Raw genomic sequence first — 18,900 nt, forward strand, 5'->3', positions numbered from 1 at the left:
AGTTCAAGCGACACACGTGAACAGAACATATTTCCTTAAAGCACGAAATAAACATGAACAAACATCAGAACGTATCTTATTTCAACCACGGTAAGATGTCAATACACAACATTTTTCAAGTTTAAGTCCACCGAAGTTAATTTACCCTCCTGTCTGATTTGTTTGCCGGACAAGATGGTGGATTCGGAGTTATGATTGACTCCAATCGCTCAGATCGCCTGTCAATCAAACTCTTTGTGAACAGTCAATTGAGTGCAGAATTTTGTAAATTCAACCTGACTGGACACACAAAATAAACAATGTGTACAGAACAAATAATGAAAAATATACTTCAAAATTGATTGAAGATGACAAGCTTTAATTGAGTCAGCTGACTCAACATCGGCATCTATCTTGTCTGTGTCTTCAAAATTGAACCTCACTGGCCCCGGTGTCTTGTGGTGACCCTCACTGGCCCCGGTGTCTTGCGGTGACCCTCACTGGCCCCACTGTCTTGCGGTGACCCTCACTGGTCCCACTGTCTTGTGATGACCCTCACTGGCCCTGGTGTCTTTTGGTGACCCTCACCGGCCCCGGTGGCTTGTGGTGACCTCACTGGCTCCAGAGTCTGGTGGTGACCCTCACCGGCTCTGGTGTCTTGTGGTGACCCTCATTGGCCTTGGTGTCTTGTGGTTACCCTCACCGGCCTTATTGTCATCTGGTGACTCATTACCTTCTACTTTCCTACGTCTGGGTCTCTATTCCTGAAGAGGCCTCTCCACTCTCTATGTTATTGCTATGTGATAAAAATTAAAAATAATAAATCAAAAATCAGTGTTTTGTCACTCAACATTTAACTTATTAAGTCTCAACTCAGTCTGACCACACTCATCTGATCTTCATTTCTACTGTATATGTTATATGGGCACATGCACAGGACAACAAACCAGATCAGTCTTTTTCACCAACAGATCCTACTGTGTACCTGTAAGTGCATGAGCAAAGCTTTCTCCAAAAACCTCTTTTTCTTCTTTTTCTTTTTCTTAGTCTTAGTTTTCCAATTTTAGGCAGCTCTAATCTGGAAAAAACACACAGAACAAACATGAAAACAAACTGACAAACACTACAATAAATGAGTAATAATACATCCATAAAAATCAGCATCATATGTGTGCATGTTTGGGGGTGCATGTGATCTGTGCATTAACAACTGCTTTCTAACAGCACAGATCTGCACAGGTGCGTGTGTGTGTGGGGGGGGGGGGGTTATCATATGTACTTGATCTCTGTGAGTGGCAGCTGTGGAACACACTCTTCATTAGTCCAGTCCCTTTCCTCCTTAAACACACAAACACATTTTTAAGCATTTTCAATCTCTCATGTTTCTGATGTGGAGTTGAGCTTAAAGGTGTGGTGACATCAGCAACAGCTAACTCCTGTCCATCAGCTAATCCAAGCTCTTCAACACACACACACACAAACCAACCATTAACAAGAACATGCTGAACAGAACAGATCATTCTGGCAATCTTCTGACAACTGGGAACTTCTGAATTAATTAAATTTCAGTTTTGCATTTTGTTGATGATGACTGGGAAACATCACCAATGCAGATTTGCTTTCTTTATACAGTATGAGCAAACAGTCTAAAATATTGATTATAAAACCTGCGGTAAATATCCAAGCATATAATATATTCATAGAAACAGAATAATGACAATTCCATCTTTTGCAGTGTTGCATTAATAGCTGGGAACTTCCTAATCTAAAAAATCCTATTAATTAGATTAAATCAACATTCATTTGCAGTGAGGAAGAGTTAATGGGAATCGTGTACTTACAGAGAAGCATTCTCAGTCAGATACTCCAGCACCTCTTGCAGTTTAGCAGATGGTGGGAACTGTAGTTCTTGAGAAACTTGTCTACATGCTGAACAGTTGTCCTGTCAAGCAACAGACAATAAAACAACAACTGGGAACATTTGCAAGCTTTTATGTTCAAGAAGCTAATCCTCTGTCAGGAGGACTGTAAGGAATTATGTAATTACCAGTTGCTCAGAGTGTTTTGAGATATGCACCTTTCTGTATAAATGAATACATCATTAAAATGAATACATCATAAAAAATAATACATAAAATCACTGTGTTTTACATTCCCTTTCCTTTACATTTTATTAGCTGATTAAACTGAAAATGGGCTGTATTTAAATTAATTTACATTCGAGTAAGTCTTTCATTGAACACTATAGAAAAAAGCAGAAACACTGTGTATGTCAGAAGCACTGAAGAGAAAACAACAGAACTTTACATTACAAAAACTTTATATAAAAAATACTTAGCATTGCATTTACACAGGCAATAATACAAAGCCTACAAGGGGGAAAAAATCAAGCTTGGATGATCACGTGTCTTTTTGTTAGGTGCAGTCACGTGGAAGATATACTGTCTCTTCTTGGTCACAGAAAGATGTCTTAGTTTTATTTCATTTGTGTGAACTTTTCACATTTCTATTTGTGGCAGATCATGGACAAACCATTAATTCTGAGACCAAAGAAATCGTTTTATTTCACATTCTGTTCCAAAGTTTTCATTTCTTCTTTCTTTCTTTCTTTCTTTCTTGCTTGGGTATTTCACAATAACAACAAACAAGCGTTATCGCCACCTATCCCATAGGGAGTATCCAATCAATGAGAAGAGCCTGGAGGGCGCTGTCCGTGGTGCTGAAAGGGCGACTCTGAGTTTCTCCTTTTACTCCAATGCCCGATATCTGATTAGGTGGACGTAAACCAAACTAGAGTCCCATGGGAGTGTAATGCCTGGAAAATGTGTGCTTATTATTTTTAGACTGGTGGTTATTTTAAGGGTTACCTCCATTATTGCTTGCTTCTATCTATTTAACTTCTCTCGATCATTTCTAATCGACTTTGGCATTTCCCACTTGAGTTCTTCTTCAGCAACTAAGTGTAGTGAAATTACGCAGGTTATAACCACGCTGATTTTACTTTTAAAATGTAAATACAGCCCCCAAAATTGTGTTTGGGTGGAGGGGGAAAGGTCTTAAAAGCAACACTTCTTTTAATAGCCTACATAGACCTATTTTAATAGCGTAAACACAAACCATATTCGAAGTTAGAGCATTAATATATATATATATATATATATATATATATTCTAGATTTTCGATACAAATATTTAATATGTCATGATTTATCTTTTATATTTACATATTTAAGTTTGATAGTTGACGTTTTGGTGATTGGGCGTCAAAAGACAGTTCGGTTGCGCGTCTATCTGAACATTGTTAACAACAATGAAACAAATAATGAAAATGTAAACAATTAAACGGAAACAGCAAATCATAACACCGCATGTCCTCACAACTTCAAGTGGTGTGGTCCCCTTTAAGGAGATCGTCGTAATATTACGCATCTGCTTTCATGTCAATGCTCGTCTTCCTTCAAGAGGCTCTCAAACAAACCTCACGCGCCAGAGTCCCTCTCATTATCAGCAGCAGCACCGCCCCGGCGTCGACTCGCCCGGAGTCCTTGACGGGGACGAGCACCCGGGTAAACACGACAAAACACTGCTGTTTACATGAAGGCAAGCTGGTTCTCGCCGGAAGGCTGCAACCAGGTAAATGTCAAATGTTTTGCATTGCAGTATGACGAGCGAAACGTGATTCATCTTTGTAGCGAAGGACTCCTTCTGCATTCCCCGTGTGTAGGACAAACCAAGGACTGTCACGCGCCAGGTATAGGGTTTATATGATGTCTGAATGTACCGAGCAAAACGATATTTCACATTCGCACGCTAAATGGTGTTTATTTGCACGCCGTGTTTCGCACACATTTTGGGTTTCGGTGTTTAGATGCGCGCGCTCACAGCAGATGTTTCCCTGCAGCAAGCATGTGTGTGCATTTGCTTTTGTTTTGGTATTGCGCTTTCATACTGTTGTAATCTAGACCTGTGTTTTTATAACTTACTATGTGTCGTTCTGTAGCCCTGGGAAATGCTTTATTTCTGTTTGGTTTCAGCACGTTTTGTGCGCTGTGAGTCGTGACAGGGACAGTGTAGTTTTAGGGCCTAGGGTGCAGCATGACCTTGCATCCCTGTAAGGACTTACAGACTGCAGAGAAAGTGTGCTTAAAAGTGGATTTGTGAAGTGTGTAGTCTTAAAAGTGGATCATCGTGTGTAGTCTTTATCACAACCAAGCAAGTTTACATTATTTTGAACATATTAAAGCAGTTAAACTGTACAGTGTGTCATGGTGCATCACTAGTAGTAATCTCTCTGGTATTACAGTAATTATCACCTTCTCCTTTGCGCAGCATGCTATTTGTTGCATGTAGACTTGCCATTGAGGCTTGCTTTGTGGTTGTGTAATGTCACCACCATGCTGTCAGGTCTGTCTGTCTCACCACATACACACAAGCTAGGAAAGCCAATCACACCACTTGTGGAGTTCAGGTTCTAGAATAGTGGCTGAATGCTGTCTCCATGGTGACTGCTCTACATCTTCTCAGCATGCAGGCCAATCTTCCACAGCATTTCCTTACTACATTGGTTTCAACCAAATGTGCTTCAGCTACAATGAGCATACTCAATAATATATTTCACTCCATAGGGTGAATGCAGGTCAAGTGTGACACTTAAATGTAACCTTCTCACAATACATGTCTTAAAATATCTTAAAATAGTAATAAAATATTAATATTTTAATCAATAACTAAAATAAATCGGAAGTAAAGTAGCCTATAAATATAAGCTGAAAAACTCAAAGTTATAAATGAAATAATTAACTGGCTAACCATCTAAGTAACTAAGCTGAAGTACTAAAAAAGTACTTAAAACTAAAACTGAAATAAAATAAATTACTAGTATTTAGACTCTTAACTATTAGAACTATTCAGAATTATTACTAAAAAAAAACAGCACATAGCAAAATGACTAAATATTGAACTCAAATTAAAATGAAAAGTTTATATTGTAAATAAAATAATATTGATTCTTACATTACTGATGAAAATGAAAATTGAAATGAAAATTTGCCCACAAATTACTCACCCTCAATTCATCCTAGGTGTATATGACTTTCTTCTTTCAGACGAATCCAGTCAGAGTTATATTAAAAAATTGTCTTTGATCTTTTAAGCTGTTTAATGCCACTCAGCGGGTGTTGCATGCATCAGTCCAAAAGCACTTAATTAAAATGCGCCCACCCATAAAAAAAAATGTCTCACACAGCTCCGGGGGGTGAACAAAGGCCTTCTGTAGCGAATCGATGCGTTTTTGTAAGAAAAATATCCATATTCAAAACTTAATAATCACTTTAATGCAGCTTATATTTTATGTTGCTATGGTCACGCAGGTTTGTGTGTGCATTAAACTCATGGCCACGAGAAAAATATGTCGTACCCTCAACATAAGAAGTCGTGGCCACGAGAAATGGATGTCGTTACCTCGACAAAATGATCTCATGTGTAGCGAATTTAACTCATGGGGAAATATGAATAATTAACCATAACTAATTATGATTAGTTATTAATATTTTAGATCCACTGTAGATATTTAGCTGACCACTCAGGGTCAACCGTCTTGTCAATTCTAAGAACGTTAATTTCCTGGTTAAAGGAAATAACTTTCTCGTAATTGGCCATTTGGTTAGGTGATGGGGAGTTCGATATTATTTGTTAAATATAACAAAAAGTTGTGTGTCTGATTGGTCCAAATGCTACACATGGCCACAACATAATATCACATTCCCACGACATATTATCACGTTCCCACGAATTATTATGTCGTGGCCACGACAAAACTAAGTTAACCGAACATGTCACCTCCCGGGCACCGTATAATACATGTCTACATTAATAATATAATAAAATTCAATACAAATACCCACATTTATGACACAATACCATAGTGCAGTTAGTGTTACTGTAAATGCATGGTCAATGATGGCGATTTATAGATTGAAAAGCCTTTTGACTGTATCGTTGCACACAGTGTTTCTCCTGTTTGTCAGCGCTGTTTCATCTGCCTTTAAACTAGTTAAAGCAGCGAGTCATTTGTGTTGTTCGCTAAACTCAAACGCTTCACACTGGATTCGCATCTGCTGGTAAACTCGTGCTGCTGTTATGAACCTTAAACTGAGTGGATAAATGGTCCGTGTGCCGTGATTCAAATGAGTCGTGCTCTTTCATTCCATTTTTGGCTCATGAACATTATATCGAACATTTGTCAAACTCTTCATATCGTTTTATCAAGGAAAATTATATCACGATAATTATCATTATCGATTTATCGCCCAGTCCTACCCTAACCATATAGTAAGTACATTTAGTTTGTAATATTACTCAGTACTTAAATGTATAATTACACTGTAACAACGACACCTTAAAATAAACTAACTTTATTTCAATTAATGAAAACAATTGTTTAATAGTTCTGTTATTAGTTAACCAGTGTTGGGCAGTAACGTGTTACTTAGTAACTTGTTACTGTAATTTGATTACTTTTTTAGTAACGGAGTAATTTAATGCGTTATAATTTTCAAAATAGTAATTAGAGTATAGTTACAAGCCGAGGCCTCTATACGTTACTGCCGTGTTACATTGCTGACAGAATGCAGTGTTTTATAATCTAGAGATTGTAAAAAGGATGTAGCATATGCACTGTCGAGACAAATGCCAGTGGATTTGAGACCTGCTCCTGCGAGACCCGATGCAACAGAGTGAAAGATGGGCGAGTGCTGGTGCGGGCGGGTAGACACTCATGTGTGTGCGGGATGCGGGAGAATAAAATGATTCACGGGACTCCCGCAATATAGAAATATCTAAACATAAAATATCTAAAACAAATAAATTGTTATTCATCTACTGCACAAAAGCAACATGAACTAATATAAAATATAAACGATTAACAGGTGCAAGCGTATGCAGAGTTTCTATTTAGGCTATAACACGCTTGCAGCGTTGAGCAATGCAGTGCTGAAATTTGCGTGCTCATGAATCCACTCATTATAACACACGAATTGTAGACGTTATGAAAGATTCATTATGCATATATTTATTGTGTTATAACAGAGATTTGTGAGATTGCGATGAACTGAGATGTCTTTTAGAGATAGGCCTAAATGCAGCGCTCTTTGCTGGCATTCTGCCATGCCAAACCATGCACGCAGCAGCCGCTCGCTTTAGTTAAAAATAACAGTGTTCTGTGAATGTTGATGCTTTAATAACAAATATTTATCGGGAGCGTGTATGCTGGGATTTCATAAATTTCATGGAGAAAAAAGTAACAGTAACTAGTAATGTAACTAATTAATTTTGAAATAAAGTAATCAGAACAGTAAGGTGATTACTTTTAAAAGGAGTAATCAGTCATTTGATTACTTTTACAGAGTAACTTGCCCAACACTGTAGTTAACAATAACAATGCTAGAATAATGGCATCAATTTCAGTCTGCTCCTCATTATATGGCTCCTGACGTCTTATGGAGAATAAATCATATGGACTACTTTATAGTGCTTTTCTTTATATTTTGTTGTTGTTGTTGTTGTTGTTGTTTTTGGAGCTTGACATGGTCGCTATAAAACGCTGCTATATGAAAAAGATGTGCATGAAAAAATCTAAGATGTCAAACAGATCTTCTGTTCTGCTTCTTTGCTCTTTGCCTTTCATTACCTGCATTATATTCAAGTCATAATATGTTTGAAAGCTGCAAGCCAGTGTGTGATATTTGGCTGTTTATGAGCAAGTGTTTCTGCATTAATATAGCTTGAATGTGGCCTGTGAGAGAGAAGAGACGTGCTGGGTCATAACAATCACTCATCTGCAGCTTTCTGCACATCTCATACGACAGCAGCCAGAGGTCATCCAGTGCTGTAGCAGGAGCATGACACAGCAGATTTCCTCATCAAAATATAGTATCTTTATTCTTCCTTATGCAAATACAGTGTTCTTTTTCTTAGCAATTAATATTTTTAGATTTGTATTTGTACTTCCTTTCACATGTTTTCCAATAACTCCTTCTTCAGACAAGTCTGCTTAATTTATGAGCCACACACAATAGCCAAAAAAAGTTCATTTTATAAGTTAATTTGATCTGAATGATCTGAATATTCATTATTTTATTTGTGTATTTGATACAAACTAGGCAGACGGTATAAAATAAGAGAGACTGAGACTAGTCTTCTGCATCGGTGCAAAGTTCAAACAGATAGGATAGATCTCACAGCTGCGCTCTAAATTATGACTCACACTGCGTCAGAGGGAGACCACACTGTCCCGATACTGACTCAGCGACTGCACATTTTCCCCCCCAAAAATAACAAAAAATTATTAGATCCCTGTTTATTTATTCATAATATAGTTACTTATTAATAATATAATTTTTATTGTTTTAATGAGCTTTCATCATTGTACTTACATTTCATTTTCTTTACTTTTTATTTCACTTACATTTCATTTTTCATCTAATTTATTTCTTATTTATTTCAGCTTTATTTGAGTTTTTTGTTGACAATAATAACACCGGTCTGTTTTGTTCATTTTCATCACCCAACCAACCCTAAGTGGTTGAAAGGTCATGTCGTTATGTTAAAGGATTGAGTTGCTTATTATGAGGAGCATATTGCAGTGTATCGTTGCTTATACTGAGTTGTGTCAGTTCCTTTTTAATTATTTAGATCATTAATCCCTCTTTTCCCTCAGCATGTGTCTCAGGATGCACAATGTAGCAGAAATCGCTGCTTTTTACCCTTCCTTTTCTCATTTCCTCTTTTGTCTGTTTCTCTCAAATGAAATATTCTAGCTGTATCAGGAATGAAAACTTGTTTAAAGCTTCTGGGCAGATCTTGATTTCACTGAGTAATCTGATTGTGAAAGTTAAAGCTCTATTATTTCTGTTGTCTGGCTTCGCACCAACGCAGAGTCAGAGACCAACCAGTCTGTGTCAGCACAATGTTAAATATATTACAGCTCCGCAAGCAATGCTGCTGCCAGGTCTGCTGAGTGTGAAGAGATCAGATAGATTCGATGAAATGGACAGATTCTTATTGTTTCCTTTTGACTTTGATGGCATGATCTGCTTCACATGATCCTGTAAGAGAAAAAAATGCAAACATTATGTTGACATCTTAAAGGGACAGTTCACCTAAAAGTGAAACCTTTTGAAATCATTTATTGTACCTCCTTAGGAAACTGCTGTTATGTAAATGAGATGAGGGTTGATACATGGTTTGATATAGAAAATCATTTCTTCAAGTCCAACTGACGACACTGTCTGTGTTCTTGTGTTTTATTCAGGCTGGCTGCAGCTGAGCTTTTCATGCTGTGCTGACAGGGAAGAAGACAGATCCAGCTGAAGAAGGAGAAAGGAAGGAGAGGACAGCTGACTCCATGTCTTCACCTTCAAATAAAAGATCTGGCTCTGGATCGCGCAAGTATGGCATCTTTTGTCTCTCTTCAAGTCTTCTTTCTAACAGACATTCTTTCAAACCTGCAGCTGTGTTGGTGCTTTGCTGTAATATCTAACCCTTCTAGCTGCTGTTTAACTCTCTTAATCACAGTAAGATCTCTGCTGCAGTTTAATGACCTTTTGAGCTTCATGTGCTTCAATAATCCTTTCTCTCTCTTTCTTCCGCTGCCGTCATTAATACATCAGCTGTTTAGCTCTTTCAGTTTCTCTCTCTGCTGTCAAGACCTTTTCACCATACAACTGCCAGATTGTATAAAAACTTCCTGAGGGGCCAGTTTAAAAGATTTATAAGCACATTAATGTACTTGGCTATTAAACACATACACACAAATATACACTATCGTTCAAAAGTTTGGGGTCCATATGATTAGTCTCTTATGCAAGGCTGCATTTATTTCATCAAAATACTGTAATATTGTGAACAAATATTATTACATTTTAAAATAACTTATTTTACTTACTTATAAATTATTTTAAAAAGTAGTGTATTCCTGTGATGGCAAAGCTGAATTTTCAGCATCATTACTCCAGTCTTTAGTGTCACATGATCCTTCAGAAATCATTCAAAAACGCTGATTAGCTGCTTAAGAAATATTTCTTATTATTATCGATGTTGAAATAGTTGTGCTTAATATATTTTGGAAACTGTTATACATTTTTAAGGATTCTTTGATGAATAGAAAGTTCAAAAGAACAGCATTTCTATGAAATAGACGTTTTTATAGAAATGCAAACGTATTTAGCTAAAGATCAATTTTATGCATCATTGCTAAATAAAAGTATTAATTTGTTTAAAAATCTTATTAGGAAAGGCAGAAATGATTTCAAAACAAATAACAAATTGAATCAAATTATAGAAGAAACATTATTCAACAAGCACATGGATAAAGCATGGTTTTTAATAAGCATATTTTAAATTATGACACAATGAACATAATTTCAAGTTCAAAGGTTTTGCATTCCTTTTATTGTGTGCATCTCAGAAATAAGATGTCTAGTGTAACTTTAAACTAAGATACAACATCATGCATATCTTCCAATTTAGTGATATATAACACTAAATAGTTACATCTAAAAATTCCACACATTTCCTGTGTAAGCCACGCCTGTGTGCAATTCTGTCTAAATACAGATGATTTTATAGTGGCAATGAGTTTTAATGGTAATATTGCAGTGGAGCCCAGCTCTGTGCCTCTGTCTCATCTCTGTTTCCTCAGATTCAACCTGCTGAAGGCCCTACAGCCTAAGCACCGCTTGCAACAAATGCTGTCATCTCCCACTGCATCCCCTGTGTGAGACTCTGATTCCGTACCCTATAGTAGGGCATGACTGTAGTAGTCAACACTGCTGCACTGGGCATACACACGCCAATTTCAAACCAGCCCATTACCTGGTACCACTGATGCTGATGTTGGGGATTTGAGAGGGCAGTTTACGCTGAACTCTCCGGTCTTTGACAGAGGCTCAGAGGAAGAGCAAATGGATAATTTAATCATCTGTAAATCTGTTCCATGAGAAGCCATTTTGGCTGTGATTGAAATGATAATCTGTGAGATCGACAATGAATGTGATATTTTCACAGTGATTCTAATGAGTGTGTGGCAATGCAGTGCACATATTCACTACACAGTACCCGACTTTCCCTCAATTAGTCCATATCACTGAAAACATAATGGACGTACCTGGTCTGTCCAACTACCCTGGCTGCTTTTCTCTTTCTCCTTTCTTTTCCTTGCTATCAGTATTGATAGCAGAGTCACTCCTCAAGCACGCTTTGTTTGTTTCGGGTCTTTCACTTTGCTTTTATTTTCTTTGCTTTGCTCTCACCTTAACCATGACCTTGGCTTGCTTTCATGGTTAGGTAGTTCAGCAAACCTTTTATAGCCCACCAATGGTGGTCCTGGTGGACAGTAGTTATAGTGGCTTGTCATTGTAAATGTGCTGTTTTGATTGGTCTATTTTTATATAACATGTTGAGCTGTTTAACTCAAGAGAAATATATTTAGAGTTATTTTAGTGTTGTTTATATACTATTATATAATTTATGAATATTTTAGATTGTATTTTTATATTTTCAGTTTTCATTTTAATGTAAGTTTTAGTAATGTTTATGTGTATCATTTTTATTAGTCATTATTTAAAATTATTATGTTCTGTTTAGCTTTAATAGATTTTAGTTTTAGTAATTCAGTGGTATAAGGTTCAACTGATATAAGGTTTTTAGTGGTTGATGCTGACATTGATATTTACTCAAAACTCACTCACAAAACTGAAATAAAAATGACCAAATATCAGTTCAATAATATCAGACTATCACTGGATTCAAAGTTATCCATCATGCCTGTAAAAACAGCACTCTGCACCACCTAAAGGAAGTGCTTTCTTTCAGCGCTGCTAACCCCAGATTTAATTTTTCCAAAAGAGAATGTTTCTGGGAGATTAAAGAGTCCTTGAAATCAGTTAGATAGTTAGAATCTCTTTTTCGTTTACATAAAAGGGACTTTTAATGCCAGCAAGGATGAAGGAAACAGTGTAATTCTGTCCAAAGTAATTTAGTAAGCCTTTGTATAATATATATGTCCAGCATGATTTTTTAATTCTTTTAAGTGTGGCAAAGTGGCTCTGATCCTTCCCAGCCCTGTGAGAGTTTTTCTGACAACCAGAATTAATAAGAAGCTCATTTTTATGTTTCTCTCTGTCCTCCCCTGACTGCTGACTTAATGAATTAGTCTGACAATCTGTCAAGTAATCTGTCAGATCTGCAACCCTGTGTACAGTTTCATGATCTTAATGAAACAAGCTTCATCGCAAGTTAATTTCAGTTGGATGTTTGAAATGGACTTTAGAGTGACATCAACCCAAAGGTTGCTTACTTTAACCAAATATTATGTAAATTGCAATCAATCAAAATTGTAATATTGGGTGTATCAAACCAGGAATTTCAATGACAGATGTATACATAATTTTCAGGAAACTGGGGAAAAAATTGTGGATACAAATAGAGCATAATGAAAAGCTTACAACCCAGTCTGTATAAGTGGCAGATGATTACTTTTTTTGTAGCACAACTGCTTCTACCCAGTCCCATCCCATGTTTATAAACTACTTTACAAGAAAATGTCCACAGAAACATTCATTTGAATTTTTATACAAAACAGGTTAAGGTGAACTTTAGGTATGTGCGCTATCCTGTGTAATGATTCCTTTTTGTTTGTGGGTCAGTTTTGACTATTGCAGGTTTATAGAGCTAGACTACACACCCATGGAGTCAGGCATTATGGTCTCTATGAGACAGAGCAGAGGATTTCTGACACCAAAGTCCCCGGAACACCACTGTCGGTCAGCGCTCCATCATCCCTTCTGTCTCGTTCTTTTTTTTCTTTCTCTTCTTTTCTTCACTTATCTTTGTTCTCTGTGTGGCATTGTGTCAGCATGGATTCAAACTCTTCAACCACAGCACGATGTCCCTATAAAATCAAACATTTTGATTTTACTGGGGGTTTAAAGCTCGAATTGCATAGCCTATGTGTGTCAGAGTTGAAAATGATTTCATGTCTGTGGTGTGCAAAGTGAGCTCTCATTAGATGGCTCTGCATTCAATTTCTGCTTGTGCAGCTGCCAGTTTGTTTCTCATAATTGATTCATGATGGAAATTTATCATGATTTGTCATCTGTGCCTCAGCACATAATTCAACTGTTTGTATTACTTTGCAATTTGTGCTTGCAGTTTTATGTGAGCTGGGTGTCTTTTCTTTTTTTCATCCATAAAAGGTGTTCTCCCCCTAGTTGACTGTATGTATGGAGGCATGTTAGTCAATTTGTAGTAGGCATGTTTGATTTTGTGATTCATGGAATTGTACTTTTTGTTTGTTCATGTTAGTGTCTGTTTGTGCATTCTGTTTATTCCTCATCCTGCGTCCCCCTAAGTGGCCTTGAAGGTGACACTCTGAAATTGTGATTCTGTTACGCTACAGACGGAGTCCAGCACCTGTCAGTAACCGTGATCCCTATGGAAATGCCTCTCTCAGCAGCAGTAGCAATTCAGGGTCATGCAAGGGCAGTGACGGAAGCCCAACCCATAGGTTAGACACAACTCACCCATATACCAGTGATGCATTGCATCTTTCTCTTCTTTCTTGTTTGATTATATGTAGTATATACCACTTTTCTTATCCATATCAGGCGTCACATAAAATACACCTCCTGCAATGATAACCATGGTATCCGGCCCCCTCCACCTGAGCAATACCTTACCCCACTGCAACAGAAAGAGGTGTGTATCAGACACCTCAGAGCACGGCTCAAAGAAAGCATCGAAAGACTGCAGGACAGGTGAGGCATGAATCATTCATAAAATGAGGGCCCATGCACTAATGATCTCATCAGTCTATGAAGAAATTAGTTTTATCTTTAAGCAGCTTTGAGTGGCAGTTAATTCAAGTTATTCCTTTATTTGGAATTGTTATGCAAATTTGCACTTGGTTGATTTCTAGACCAATTATCCAATTATCTATCAAGTCACTAACTGCTGAATATTAGCATTTAGACTGTGTAATTTGTCATTTATTTCCCTCTATTCTAAGGACTCTAATCTAAATATTTATTACTTTTCTAAACTGTTTATTTTAAAGGCAGCTTCCATTTGTCTAATAGCAAGGAGATTTTAATGTGCTTTTAAAGCTGTTTTGTGTAATGCTCTGAAGAGAGCCATTGGTCAGCATTTCCGTTTATCACAATGGCAGTTGTTCACCTGGTCCTGTACATGTTTGCTTACTGCGCTCAGTATTGGGCACACTACTTTTTAAGTCAATTACCTGAGCCATAAAGGTCATGTGACATTATTCTAGGCACATTCCCCTTCTCCCACTGGTCAAACGAATAGAAGGTCTTTCCCCAAACTCAGACAATTGTTGAAGCCATTGTGTTACTATGTTGGGCAACTCCAACTTAAACTTGTCACCATGTTCAAGAAAAGTACAATTTTCAAAGAAAGTAAACTATCAGTCAATGCCATATAGTTGGCAAGCCACATTGTACTGGGATAGAAAAAATATTAAGTGAAAACATTTCACACAGCAGTTTTAATTTTGGTCTTTGACCCACCAGTCACTTCTTGACATTCCTTCCTTGCTTTACTCTTTTGACATCCTCTGTCTTTTTTCCCCTCCTTCCTTAGGGACACTGAGATTGATGAGTTGCGTACTCAGCTGTCTCGTATGCAAGAAGATTGGATTGAAGAGGAGTGCCACCGCGTGGAGGCCCAGCTGGCTCTGAAGGAGGCTCGCAGGGAGATCCAGCAGCTTAAGCAGGTTGTTGATGTTGTCAGATCCAGTCTGGGAGACACTGACACTGGAGTGCAAAAGTGCTTCCAAGACATAAACCTCCAGAACCACAAGCTGGAGTCTTTATTGCAGAGCATGGAGCTGGCTCAGATCGGGACCCCCAAAACAGGAGAAACTCTGGCAGGTGGAGGGGTGGTGGGGGCAGGGCTGGAGGTCAGCGAGGGCCTGGCGGAGTCTTCCGAAGGCTCCCCAGCTCGCTCGCTTACCCGCAGCTCTACCTACACCAAGCTAAGTGACCAGACTGGCCAGGAACATGGCGGTAATGAAAATGGGTGTGACATTCCATGTTTGTCAGGTGAGGGTACGCAGGACAGCGGGTTTGTTTGCTGTGGAGAAAGTGGAAGAGGAGCAAGTAAGACAGACCTGCTCCTGGAGGCTGCGTTTTTGTCTCAAGAGACAGCCTCGCTGCTCAATGCGTACTCCCGCCTGCCACACTCCTCCACATATGAGGCACTGAGCATCAGCGAGCCGAGAGTTGTGCCACTCCGCTGCAGTGGGATCGGGACGGGGACCACTGTTAGTGTAAGTCATCCATGTCTGTCGCATCATCACCTATACCTGCATCACCTGCGTGAGCAAGGCATTCAAACCGACTACGACCATGACCCTGCTTCGGCCCATGCCCATGGTCCCAGTACATCCTTTAACTCTGATCTGGACACTATTGCTGAGCGCACCTTCCGCTCCCAGGCATGCAGTCCGACATCTACCTGGATGTCTGATGAGGGAGATGATCTGGAGTCAGTAGCCACAGAATCAGCCATTATGGCAACAATTGCCACAGCTTCTGTCATCACAGACTTTTCCACTAAGTCTGCACCAGCTGTTGCAATGGAGCCTTGGTCACCAACTGTATCTGTTCCAAAAGGACCTGCGAATTTAGCGTTGGAGTCCTCTGTCAAGGAAACAACTGTTTCAGAGCTCCTTACAGTCTTACCAATCACCACAACAGCTTTGACCACAGAGACCATTGGATCCCAAGTAACCAACTCTGTTCAACCTCAACCTGTAACAGACCCTTTGCCAAACCCTTGCAACTCCCCTTGCTCCGTGCAGCCATTGATTGAGACTGAAGGAGAGCCCCTTGCACAGACCACTCAGCCTCGTAGTGTACTAACAGACGCTGGGGATGAAGGGGATCATGTCATAAATATAGGTTCAGAAGATGAAGATGAGGTTGACGAGAGTGCTACGAGCACAGAATCCATGTCGTCTGGCTGTGGTTTACCAGCAAAGAAATACTGGAGCCGGCACTTCCTAGTGGATTTGCTTGCGGTGGTCGTGCCAGTGGTCCCCACAGTGGCGTGGCTCTGTCGGGGTCCACACCGTGTTGGTCAGCCAATGTACCATATTGGTTCTCTCTTGCGAGGTTGCTGCACTGTGGCTCTCCATTCCCTGCGTCGAGGAGGAGGCATTCGGCACTACCCAGCAGGAGGAGGTGGTCCAGGGGGAATGAGTATATGAGACCAGCTTTTCTCTCTGGAGAAGCCTTGAAGCCCTTCTGTCAGATGTGCAATTAGGGAATGGTTAACACATGTAAAATGAATTGAGGCAACCAGTGGAATGATAGTGTCTGAGCACAGCACCTTAATGCTGTGGTTCTCTATGGTCTATATCCAAGACAAGATAAGAATGAGGAAGGGGAATCACTAGCATGTATTTACACCTACAAATGAGATGCTAATGAAGTTCAGGACTTCAAACGAGCTTTCACCTTTTTCCACAAATACTACCCTGAGTGAAGATGCGAGATGATGTGTTCTGAATGATGGACTGACACAATGACATTAACTCAGCTTTGTGAGTGACACTAAAAGATCCCCTTTAATATGATTGCATTGCCCTTATTTACAGTGAAGAGACGCAATAGGTGATGGGAAGAAACTTGTCCTTTTGTGCATCCCTCTTACTGTCACCAGAGGGTGTGTGTCGTATGTGTGTGTATTGATTTTTCTGAGCGAGTGTTGTGTTGTGTTAATGTACAGTGCAGCCAAAGTACCTGGATTACTAATGGCCATCATTGTTGTAGCCGTGAGTGCAGTAGTTAGCTGTCCCATTACTCATGCCTGTGTGGCATAAGAGAAGAACAGTCATCTTTCCCCCTTAACGAGCCAGGCAAGCGCCTGCTGAGCTATTTATATGCTTTGCATATACCACTAGTGTCCTAGATGTATGCTGTCACAAAATGATACTTGGTCCATCTGGAGTATTTTAGATAATGTATTCTTTATACTAGGCTCAATTATGTGGGGAAAGTTTGATGGTTTAGAAATACTCTGTATAGTTGAATGCTAAATTGTGTATTTAGGAAAAGGGTAATGCATTTTAAGTAATAATATGAACAGTAAGAAAGATTCAGCGTTTAGACAATGATCAGGGTGAAATGACTTTAATAGGGTCATGGGAGCTTTTTCACCAGAAATGAATTTTATGATTTTGTTTCACTGTGTGATTTTCACTGTGTGCCCATCAAAAAACTGTCATAGCCAGATGTTTTTGGATGAAATACTAATCTTTAATAATAGGTCTAATTTTCATGTTCACTGTTAGTCTAGGTTATATAATTACAGCCGGATGTGGTTGGCAACAGCTGGCATGAGAGTTGCTAAATGCTAAATAAGGAAACTGCTGAACTTAATTTAGTATTACACCCTGCTAAACAAGACTATTAGTACTAATGTTATTCAACGTTAGCTAATATTTTATTTCCGAAATACTATGTGACATAATTCCACTAAAAAGATCAAAGAAAGCAAAAAATGTGTTTTGTATTGAGTTACTTGGTTAAGAAGTGGAATATACAAATTGATGAACTATCTAAGCTTAAAATTTAAAACAGTGAAAGTAAATTAAATACATACTGCATGCAGAAATTTACACCTACAAATGAGATGCTAATGAAGTTCAGGACTTCAAACGAGCTTTCACCTTTTTCCACAAATACTACCCTGAGTGAAGATGCGAGATGATGTGTTCTGAATGATGGACTGACACAATGACATTAACTCAGCTTTGTGAGTGACACTAAAAGATCCCCTTTAATATGATTGCATTGCCCTTATTTAGAGTGAAGAGACGCAATAGGTGATGGGAAGAAACTTGTCCTTTTGTGCATCCCTCTTACTGTCACCACAGAGGGTGTGTGTCGTATGTGTGTGTATTGATTTTTCTGAGCGAGTGTTGTGTTGTGTTAATGTACAGTGCAGCCAAAGTACCTGGATTACTAATGGTCATCATTGTTGTAGCCGTGAGTGCAGTAGTTAACTGTCCCATTACTCATGCCTGTGTGGCATAAGAGAAGAACAGTCATCTTTCCCCCTTAAGGAGCCAGGCAAGCGCCTGCTGAGCTATTTATATGCTTTGCATATACCACTAGTGTCCTAGATAAATGCTGTCACAAAATGATACTTGGTCCATCTGGAGTATTTTAGATAATGTATTCTTTATACTAGGCTCAATTATGTGGGGAAAGTTTGATGGTTTAGAAATACTCTGTATAGTTGAATGCTAAATTGTGTATTTAGGAAAAGGGTAATGCATTTTAAGTAATAATATGAACAGTAAGAAAGATTCAGCATTTAGACAATGATCAGGGTTAAATGACTTTAATAGGGTCATGGGAGCTTTTTCACCAGAAATGAATTTTATGATTTTGTTTCACTGTGTGATTTTCACTGTGTGCCCATCAAAAAACTGTCATAGCCAGATGTTTTTGGATGAAATACTAATCTTTAATAATAGGTCTAATTTTCATGTTCACTGTTAGTCTAGGTTATATAATTACAGCCGGATGTGGTTGGCAACAGCTGGCATGAGAGTTGCTAAATGCTAAATAAGGAAACTGCTGAACTTAATTTAGTATTACACCCTGCTAAACAAGACTATTAGTACTAATGTTATTCAATGTTAGCTAATATTTTATTTCCGAAATACTATGTGACATAATTCCACTAAAAAGATCAAAGAAAGCAAAAAATGTGTTTTGTATTGAGTTACTTGGTTAAAAAGTGGAATATACAAATTTATGAACTATCTAAGCTTAAAATTTAAAACAGTGAAAGTAAATTAAATACATACTGCATGCAGAAACAAATTTTA

General features: G+C 38.5%; 1 protein-coding gene across 5 annotated transcripts; it reads left to right on the forward strand.

The window, feature by feature from the left end:
• Window positions 1–3,425: 3,425 nt before the first annotated feature.
• Window positions 3,426–16,329, forward strand: LOC107603149 (syntaphilin-like). 5 transcript variants are annotated; one of them, XM_016295861.1, is made up of 7 exons: window positions 3,426–3,611; window positions 9,289–9,425; window positions 10,678–10,752; window positions 12,683–12,799; window positions 13,435–13,542; window positions 13,643–13,792; window positions 14,637–16,329. In XM_016295861.1, exons 2-7 carry the CDS (start codon window positions 9,382–9,384, stop codon window positions 16,264–16,266), a joined length of 2,124 nt encoding a protein of 707 aa, XP_016151347.1. In that variant the 5' UTR covers window positions 3,426–3,611; window positions 9,289–9,381; the 3' UTR covers window positions 16,267–16,329. The 5 variants fall into 5 exon arrangements, with proteins under 5 accessions (XP_016151347.1, XP_016151348.1, XP_016151351.1 ...); XM_016295862.1 differs by lacking the exon at window positions 10,678–10,752; XM_016295865.1 differs by lacking the exons at window positions 10,678–10,752; window positions 12,683–12,799.
• Window positions 16,330–18,900: the final 2,571 nt, after the last annotated feature.

The sequence above is a fragment of the Sinocyclocheilus grahami genome, unplaced genomic scaffold (genome assembly GCF_001515645.1).
Source record: "Sinocyclocheilus grahami isolate Dianchi unplaced genomic scaffold, SAMN03320097.WGS_v1.1 scaffold341.1, whole genome shotgun sequence".
NCBI lineage: Eukaryota > Metazoa > Chordata > Actinopteri > Cypriniformes > Cyprinidae > Sinocyclocheilus > Sinocyclocheilus grahami.

What these genes read in the sequence shown, in the direction of transcription:
- LOC107603149 (XM_016295860.1), top strand. Translation starts at nt 10,610, where the DNA reads ATGAGTTTTAATGGTAATATTGCAGTGGAGCCCAGCTCTGTGCCTCTG. An exon ending in TCCCCGGAACACCACTGTCG is followed by an intron (nt 12,800 to 13,434) that starts GTCAGCGCTCCA and finishes GTTACGCTACAG; the next exon opens with ACGGAGTCCAGCACCTGTCA. An exon ending in GACGGAAGCCCAACCCATAG is followed by an intron (nt 13,543 to 13,642) that starts GTTAGACACAAC and finishes TATCCATATCAG; the next exon opens with GCGTCACATAAAATACACCT.